The sequence below is a fragment of the Pomacea canaliculata genome, linkage group LG4, assembly GCF_003073045.1.
Source record: "Pomacea canaliculata isolate SZHN2017 linkage group LG4, ASM307304v1, whole genome shotgun sequence".
Taxonomy (NCBI): Eukaryota; Metazoa; Mollusca; class Gastropoda; order Architaenioglossa; family Ampullariidae; genus Pomacea; species Pomacea canaliculata.
This window is the reverse complement of record NC_037593.1, coordinates 18,200,836-18,210,320: the sequence shown is the minus strand read 5'-3', so window position 1 is coordinate 18,210,320 and position 9,485 is coordinate 18,200,836. Positions and strand designations below refer to the sequence as shown.

General features: G+C 41.5%; 1 protein-coding gene across 3 annotated transcripts; it reads left to right on the top strand.

Annotated features, from left to right (window-relative positions):
• The first annotated feature begins 886 nt into the window (after positions 1 to 886).
• LOC112561403 lies at positions 887 to 5,193 on the top strand. 3 transcript variants are annotated; one of them, XR_003098672.1, is made up of 5 exons: positions 887 to 1,338; positions 1,614 to 1,777; positions 2,327 to 2,618; positions 3,246 to 3,706; positions 4,818 to 5,193. XR_003098672.1 is itself a non-coding variant. In XM_025233884.1 (4 exons), the coding sequence occupies exons 1-4, from the start codon at positions 990 to 992 to the stop codon at positions 4,742 to 4,744; spliced, it is 1,182 nt and encodes a 393-aa protein (XP_025089669.1). In that variant the 5' UTR covers positions 887 to 989; the 3' UTR covers positions 4,745 to 4,811. The 3 variants fall into 3 exon arrangements, 2 of the variants coding, with proteins under 2 accessions (XP_025089669.1, XP_025089670.1); XM_025233884.1 differs by lacking the exons at positions 3,246 to 3,706; positions 4,818 to 5,193 and adding an exon at positions 4,368 to 4,811; XM_025233885.1 differs by lacking the exon at positions 4,818 to 5,193 and having other exon boundaries at positions 3,246 to 4,092.
• The last annotated feature ends 4,292 nt before the right edge of the window (positions 5,194 to 9,485 follow it).

Sequence of the window (9,485 nt, the reverse complement as noted above, 5' to 3'; positions counted from 1 at the left end):
CCACTAGTCTCCACGCTCATGGTTATTATTGAATCTGGTCACGTTTAATGGACTCTTTATGGTCTTTCCACTATCTTAGTGCAGTTACACCTTACCTTGAAGTCTTCCTTGTGCTCTACCATCATCTGGAGTCTAATTTGTAAACAATCCGCAGAATGATTTTTAAAAAACTTTTTCTCTGTAAAAAATAATACTTGTAAACAGTAACATGAATATTAGACCAAATCCAGTCTGAACAGGAACTTATCCTGCTGTCTTTTTGTAATAATTTTTGTTATCATTGCTTGATGACAAACGTAAATACAAATGTATAACAATTCGATGTCTTTTTTCTTTTAATTTTTTGTTATTAAATGTCTATGCCGATCGCATGTTCCTGAAAAAATGCAAGAATAAAAGCATAAAATCAAACTTTTCTTTATTGCAGTGAAACAGATTTCTCTATCAAAATGTCCAGTAAAGTCAAAACAAGTACAACTAGCCCTGAAATAAACAAGCTATTAACCAATAACTTTTAAAGTTCGGTTATTATTTTAATATTCTTTTATTTAACCAACATTAATCATTCATTATAATTTTATGTTAAAGAACATAATAGTTTTATGAAGAAATTGGTTATCAATTTGTCTTTTAAAAGGTTTGATGCCCAAACCTACATGATATGTATACACATATAATATGCACAAATAAAAATAGTAAAGTTAGCATTAAAAAAATTAATTCATTCAGTTAATTCAAGTTATTTTTCTAAAGCAGTGTGAGGATCGGAAAAAATGCCCGAAGGAAACTTACCTGGCGCGTGCTACTTTTGCTTAACGAGCTAAATTCGCCATTGGGCCAGACTGTAGGTGACAGCCATTAAAGGAGACAGTGTATAAAAGCGCCCTCTGTCCGCTAACGTGCACGCTGTTTGACTCGAGCCTTAGCCTTGTAACTCAGCACGAAGCACGAGTGGCTCACCTGCAAACAGGTCCTCACCAACATCAGCGATGACAGCGCTTCACCTCTTCGTCGTCGTGCTCACGGTGGTCACGGCAGTTGCTGAGTACTCCCCGCCGTACCCGACTGTCGGTAAGGTATATAAACCAACCGAGTATAAACCTACCTATGCTCCAGACTACAAAAAGCCCGAGTACCCAAGTAAACCCGCTTATCCTCCCGTGTATGACGGTAACCAAGACTACAAGAAGCCTGAGTACCCAAGTAAACCGGCTTATCCTCCAGTGTATGACGGTAACCAAGACTACAAGAAGCCCGAGTACCCAGTGTATGAAGATAAACCCTATGGAGAGAAATCTACTGGGGCAGATGTCAGGTCAGCAATAGATGCTGTCGGAGGTGAGTATTTTAATTTCACTTGTCAATATTCTTTCTTATTGTCTGTAGCATTTTAACTCTTTATTACATTGTTGTCGTCATGATTATTTGTCTATGTGAGGATGTGGAGGAAACATTGAATGGACTACTGAAAACGTTTACAAAAGTGTGTTAGGCAATTAAACGGCAAAGACTAAAGTTAAATAGAACTCTTGTAACATCTTGCCATAAAAACCGCTTCTGTGTTTATTGTGTAAATCACACAGCAATAGAGTGACTAATGTCTCTGTCCCCAGTTTTGATAACCAAGAAGGACGAGCTGTATACCAACTTGGACATTTACGAGACTCTCATTCAAGTTGCTGCGGAGCGTCTCAACCTCATCAACCAGAGAGAACTCCCAGCAGTCAGACTGGACATCTCTCAGACAGACGCTTCTATTACTCTTTTAGACCAAGAGGTAAGGTTCCAGTGTACATCGCAAAATAGTTTCACATATAAGGAGACAGTTTGAACGGTATTTTAATATTAGCAGACATTGATAAAGGCGTCTTTCTAACCGTTTGCCGACATTAGTAAGCTTCACGCATAGCTTACCTAAATACAATAATAACAAAATAGTATAATATTTTTTTTTTTTGAGACACCAACATCATCGTCGTCCGTCGGTAATCTCGTATTTTTCTTTAAGCTTGACAGACAAGTTACAGCTGTAAATCTGCGCCATTCTTCATTTTCTCTCAACACTCGCTGCAGCCACTTCTGTGTTTTCGTTCTGGGTTTAATTATTGTAATTCCTTACTTGCTGCTTCCCTCCATACATTAGTCATAAAGTCAAGAAAGAATAGAACTCTGGTGCACGCTTGGTGCTTAGAGATAGGCAATGGAACCGTGAATCCTCTCCTTGTCTCGACTGGTTTCACTCCATTCTGGCATTTACTACAAATTGTCCGTTCTGTGTTTTAACTTGGTCTGATGATGATGATGATGACGATGATGATTTCTCCAGGTCAACACACTGCGGGACCGCGCAGCCCGTGCTGACGTCACAGCAACCGCAGCCCTTGCTTCCGCCAACGCCACCAGTGACGTCATTAGGCAGCAGCGCGCCCTGGTGGCGCAGATCTCAAAGAACAACACGGACGACGCCCGCCGCATCGCTCAGTTCCAAGGCGACCTGAGGAACTTGGAGGCTTACTTCCTGAAAGAACTGGACACACAGATCGGCCAGCTGACCTCTCTGTTGGCAAAGGAGCGACAGAACCTCAAGACCGTCACCGCCTTCGTGGACGGCCGCAAGTGTGAGTTTCTTGATGGCCATTTCTACAGTCTGTCCTTTACAATCCCCTTTTACACATCTGTCTTTCACAAACGTATCCATTCAGAAAGTTTTTTCAAGTCACTAAGCGTAGCTAAGTGCATTCTACCATTTTCCAAACTTTAAGTTCATAAACAGTTTCTGTTTAAACATAGTGTGTGCAAAGAGATGTTATCGGTAAAGTCGTGACGCCGTTAAGGTCCGTGAAAGATTTAAGTTGTTAAGTAAGGTGACCAGAGGTCCCGCATTAGGCGGGACAGTCCCGCATTAGGCGGGACAGTCCCGCTTTTGACCTCGTGTCCCGCCTGCTCATCGGGCGGGACGTTCAATGTCCCGCTTTCTGGCTTTCTGGCAAGTCGATCAAATGCCCCGGTTATCTTTAAAAATCGGAATACCGTACGCTGATTCGGCGTTCTTTGACGGTGACGACACCATCATCGGCACGTGTCCCGCTTTCGCCCCCGAAACGTCTGGTCACCTTATGTTAAGGTTACCACCAGTGAGTGAGCTGTGCCTTCCTGACTGCATACTTGATTCCTGTAATTATTCATATCTTTTAATGAATCGAATGCAAACGAAGCGAATGATAGGTGTGTGCGATCATTTGCAGGTGAGTATGGCTACGTTGCATTGACGAGTAATGCCGACACCGCGTCAGTGCAGTTTGTGACAAAGTTCAACCAGGCTCCAAGTGTTGACATCGTCCTCTCAGGATACGCTTCGTTCCTTAATGTCCGGTTTGCACCTCGCGATAGTTATCCACCCGGCAACAACTACCCACCTCAGTCCACCTATGGTGAATATCCTAAGGGAGACGACTCGTCGTACAAGAACGAAGTGCAGAACGTCCAGGTGGTCGTCTCTGACGTCACGGAAAAAGGGTTCACGGCACGGGTCATCAACTCAAGTCCAGTAAACTTCTACTTCGGGCAGGCCACTGCCAAGTACGTGGCGTGTCAGAACCTTAACAGCGAGGTCTACTAGTAGACTTCCTGTCACCATGACACTAGTTTTCAAGGCGAACCTGTCAGCCGAAAACTGTTCACCTCTAATTTCCAGCGGATGTTTCATGGCTCACAGACGCTGAATATATTGTTCAGCATTTTCCTTTTTCCTTAAATTGTCGTCTAAATCAAGCAATTTTGTTTACGTCTGTTTATACACAAGCGTTAACTTGTGTATTTTGTAAATATGCAACCTCTGTGGCCCGTTTAACTAAATGTAATTAGCTCTCTTCCTTGTTACGAAGAAAGCAGAGTGTATTGATAACCTTGACTTTATGCTGATGAAGCTGTCTGTAACATTTGTGAAGGAGAAGAACGCTAAAGATGATGGTGAGGATAGTTAACTGTTTTATATTTGAACAGGCAAAAAATGAAAGCTATCCCTGTAAGCTTAACTGATTCATTGTACGTCTTAAAGATGAGTGTGTCAATAAATAAAATGTAAAGCAGAAATAAGTGTTTGTTGTTGTTGTTGTTGTTGTTGTTGTTGTTGTTGTTGTTGTTGTTGTTGAAACCAAATCACCGCGTGAATGATGGTGGTCTGTTCCTAATATGATGTTCAAAGTCGTGACGCCATTAAGGTCCGTGAAAGATTTAAGTTGTTAAGGTTACCAACAGTGAGTGAGCTGTGCCTTCCTGTCTGCATACTTGATTCCTGTAATTATTCATATCTTTTAATGAATCGAATGCAAACGAAGCGAATGATAGGTGTGTGCGATCATTTGCAGGTGAGTACGGCTACGTTGCATTGTTGAGTAATCCCGACACCGCGTCAGTGCAGTTTGTGACAAAGTTCAACCAGGCTCCAAGTGTTGACATCGTCCTCTCAGGATACGTTTCGCTCCTTAACGCCCGGTTGGGACCTGGTGATCGTTATCCACCCGGTAACAACTACCCACCTCAGTCCACCTATGGTGATTACCCTAAGGGAGACGACTCGTCGTACAAGAACGAAGTGCAGAACGTCCAGGTGGTCGTCTCTGACGTCACGGAAAAAGGGTTCACGGCACGGGTCATCAACACAAATGCTGAAAACTTCTACTTGAGGAAGGCCACTGCCAAGTACGTGGCGTGTCAGAACCTTAACAGCGAGGTCTACTATTAGACTTCCTGTCACCATGACACTAGTTTTCAAGGCGAACCTGTCAGCCGAAAACTGTTCACCTCTAATTTCCAGCGGCTCACAGACATGTTCAGCCTTTTCATTTTTCCTTAAGTTTTCGTCTAAATCAAGCAATTTTGTTTACGTCTGTTTATACACAAGCGTTAACTTGTGCATTTTGTAAATATGCAACCTCTGTGGCTCTTTTAACTAAATGTAATTAGCTCTCTTCCTTGTTACAAAGAAAGCAGAGTGTATTGATAACCTTGACTTTATGCTGATGAAGCTGTCTGTAACATTTATGAAGGAGAAGAGCGCTAAAGATGGTGATGATAGTTAACTGTCTTATATTTGAACAGGAAAAAAAAAATGAAAGCCAGCCCTGTGAGCTTAACTGATTGATTGTGAGTCTTAAAGATGAGTGTGTCAATAAATAAAATATAAAGAAGAAATAAATGTTTGTTGTTGTTGAAACCAAATCAGCGAGTGAAAGATGATGGTCTGTTCCTAATATGATGTGAAGTTAAAAGTACACAACAAATGTTATCTTTATCCGGAGAAATACAGTTCGTTTGGCGTAAAATACACTGGCATCGAAATCTTCTCCCCTTAGGACCTGAATAACAACACAAACGACTTTCCCGCCACAGTGATCACTATCATCACAAGTGAATTATCTTGACATTATATTACTCATCGGATGTTAATTAGTGGTTGGGTGGACTAAAGATATTAAGTTTCTTCTACAACAAAAATAGTCGCATCTGCATAACTAAAAAACAAACACACAAAAGCACGAACGCACGAACGCACACACAAGCACTCACAAAAATAATTTTACTAGACTAATACAGCCATATCAAAGAATGCAGTACTATACCCTACATGCCATGGTAACAGGCCTAGAATACTTCATGTGCCGCCTTGATGTCCTTCCGCCTGATGTCTTACATGACTGGAGATGGGAGATTCCTGTGATCATTAGAATCACTGACTTGAGAGTGTAATATTAGGTATGATGTTATTGGATAAAAATAGCAGCAACTGTATTGGAATGAATACGCATGAATGACGTCAACTTAATGGTCTGAAAGCGCATGAATGAGGTAACGAGATTGTGACGTCAGGAAGAGGGGAGGGCAGTCAAAAAATATGAGAAGAAATCGTTTTGACTTCTCTGCTCTCTCCCTGACGTCACAATCTCGTTACCTCATTCATGCGCTTTTTCCAGGTCACGTGTGGAAATAAACAGCTCGACTACTTTTTGGATTTCGTTGTCGATGACCGTAATCTTGTTTGCAGTAATCTGTGGTGTGAACAATTTTCATTTTTATTCACTGCGTTCATAACAAAATATAATGAAGGTCAGCTGATTTATCCGTCAATGTTGTTTTCAAAGTTTACTGTAAATTGTTGCTGAAAGGCATTTTACTGATGTTAAAGATGTTTATTAGAAGAAAATGAAGGGTAACGATGAAGACTGCTTTTGTACTTGACCGGTAAAATGCTAAAAAAAAAAAATACTCGAGAAGAGCAGCACGCTCTATATGTGTGATCTATAAAAGGACTTTGTTATAGAGACAGTTGTATTATATAATAGTGTAGCAGCTGCCTTGGGGAAATTTGTAAACTCAGTGGTAATTATGGCTATAAAATCGAACAAGAAATTATAAAGGGGTAAAATCAGATAGATCCGAATCACTATAGTGTCTTCTGCTTAAGAACTGCGTGGTACGCTTATAGGTCTAAAAAAAAAATTTAAACTTAAATCTTATACTCCCCCACACCCAGGGATGGGGAGTAGCTGTAGCCTAGCTACAGCTACTGTAGCCGGCTACAAATTTTGTAGCTTGTAGCTTAGCCGGCTACAAATTTAAAAAAAGTAGCTTGTAGCCGTAGCTACATTTTAGAAAGTAGCTGTAGCTTGGCTACATGTTGGCTACTTTCACGACCATTCGTCGACAGCGTGTCAGCAAGACGACGACAGCCACTGCTCTCACTGCTCGGTGTGTTGACAGCCAGACACCCACGTGTCTCGCGCGCTCAGTAACCGCAAGTACTGTGTCGTCCATGTGGCGGGAGCGATTTGGAAAACGAAGATGGACGATCAATTTCGAGCCTTACTTGAAATTCTTTACATTTTGTGAAGCAAAAGAGAGTGGGTATACTTTCAAATGCAAGAATGGGTGCGGCAGCACGAAGTACTCAACGAACAAGACGTCGGCGTTTAATTTGAGAACGCACTTGCAGGTAAGTTCGTTGAGATTTTCATCGATCTTCATTCTTCATGTTCTTGCTTGTCTGCTTTTGGAATAGAGGAGTGTACATGTTGTAAAGATTGTGGAAAGGTAAGGGGTTGCATCAACGTGATTACCGCTGGGGCGACGACTGATCAAACTGCTGTCTTTACCGTTTGTGTACTATCTATTTAGTCTTTGTCATAAAGTGTGTGTGTGTGTTTTGGTTTGTTTGTATGAAAAGAGCATGGAGGACGTTTGAACAGTATGGTGGCTTGAAGGATTTTATATTTAATGCTAGTAATTTAATATGACAATTAGCTTGGTAGAAACTTGCTGTGATTGTGAATGGACTTCTAAAATTTTGTTTCATTTTCATGTGTTTATTTTAGAGGAAACATCCACTGCTTGCCAGGCAGTTGACTCAAGACTTGGAAACGTCACGAAAGCGGAAAAGGGAAGACGACGACCAACCCTCTGTCTCGAAGCTCTTCAAAGTGGAACACAAGAGTACCGTCAGCAAAGCAGACGTCAATTCCGCCGTCCTTGATTACCTGTTGGAATGCAACCTGTCCTTCTTCATACTGGAGAACGAGAAGTTTTCAAAGTTCGTGTCCAGACTCACTGGCCAGGAAACGCAGTTAATGAGCAGGAAAACGGCGAACCAAATGTTGGAGGTAAGTTTTACTATTTTTTTTTCTTCCTTTTTTGTTTGTTTTACTAGTTTTATTTTAAGTAGGGTGATGTATCCACAATTAATATCTTTTGTTCTTGGTCACAGAACTCAAATTTCATGTGCCTCGACTACTTGCAGGGCGAGAAGTGCGTGGGCTTGGGACACCTCCTGCCTCAGCTCAACACCCTCAAGATCCGCATCGAGCAACAGAAGTCCAAGCTAGAAATCTGTGGTCCCATAGGTACTGCTGTCCTGAATGGGTTGGAGACCAGATTTGCTGATGCCTATAAGGACCAAGACACCCTGCTTACAACTGTGTCGAACCCAAGGTGAGGGAGAGTTTTCGTTATTTCAGTGTATTTTTTCTTCATTTATAAGCTACTCTCTGTCACTGTTCTTTTGAGAATGAGAAGAATGTGAAGCGCTTAGAGCTCAGATTACACGAGAATAAGCGCTATACAAATATCCGTAAATAAATTAAAAAATAAACTTTTGACGGAAGGTGGGAGGAGGGGGGTGTTGATTAAAAAAACAAAACATAATATTCACTGTCACTGGTCTTTTGAAACTTGCCTACAAATCAAAATAAGTACATAAAAACCAGTACATTTTATAAAATTAATTAAAAAACAACAATAAGAAAAAAAATTTAACGAAATTAAACAAAGCATTAATTATTGTGCATATTATTGTTTCAGGTGCAAGTTGATGTGGACTGGGGACCAAACCCTGCGTGAGAAATGCAGATCCCTCTTGACTGCAGAGGCAGCATTGATGGACACGCCAGTCCAATCCCCAATCAAGTGCACAGACGAACAGGCAGACTTCATCATTTATGAAGAAGTTACCGGCACCCCTGAGACAACTACCTTCCTGATGTCTGGATTGTCGCAGAATGTCAATGAACTGGACGAATAGCCCACGATCAAACAACTCTATCTGCGCACCAACACCGTCTTGCCAAGCAGTGCTGCGGTTGAGAGATAGTTCAGTCTGGCAGGACTTATCATGACAAAGCTGCGCACTAGGGGGACAGACGGCAACTTCGAGGCCAAAGTTCTGGTCAAGTTCAATTCCATGGAGGACTGAAAGCATGTAGATTTGTTTTAACAGTATTCACAAATTATCAGCACTAAGTCAAAAGTTTGTTTTATACCTTTGCATTTTGTTGTTAATATGGAGTTTTTGGTGGTCTCAGATCAGAATAAAGGTCAATGTATATAAAAACCAGTTCTTGTGTTAGCAAGTAATAGTGTTTTGTGTGTATGCTTGATGTTTGTGTATGTTGCTACAGCCAGCTGGCTACAGCTAACTTGTTATAACATCACGCTTTTAAAGTAGCCAAAAGAAGCCAAAAGAAGCTGGCTACATTTTAAAAGTAGCCCAAAGTAGCTGGCTACGTTTTGGAAAATTGTAGCTGTAGTGTAGCTGGCTACGTTTTGAAAAAAAGTAGCTGTAGCGTAGCCGGCTACAAATTAAAAGTAGCTTGCCCATCCCTGCCCACACCCATCCCTTCCACACGCGCACTGAGCGACCCGCATGAACTGTGTCGGCTACGCGCCATTTCTCCGGAAAGATTTCAAAGGAAGTTTAAAACAATGCTCACTGTAGAAAGTTAGAACTGTTGAGGTAAAGATGTGATTTGGATGAGGATGTAGCGATTTGCACTTGCGGTTCCCAGTCCAAGGCTGATCTAGCAAATGCTAGATGCGAAACCACCGGCTGAAGCTGGATTAAGGCTGAAGTTTCATTTTGTTTTTGCGACAAGAATCTGGCGATGTGATTTGGTTCAAACTGTGTCTGCTACAGAAAGTTGAGGGTAAGAGACATA

Coding starts and splice junctions, on each gene's coding strand:
- LOC112561403 (XM_025233884.1), top strand. CDS start 990: ATGACAGCGCTTCACCTCTTCGTCGTCGTGCTCACGGTGGTCACGGCA. Junction 1,778..2,326: donor TTACTCTTTTAGACCAAGAG/GTAAGGTTCCAG, acceptor TGATTTCTCCAG/GTCAACACACTGCGGGACCG. Junction 2,619..4,367: donor CTTCGTGGACGGCCGCAAGT/GTGAGTTTCTTG, acceptor GATCATTTGCAG/GTGAGTACGGCTACGTTGCA.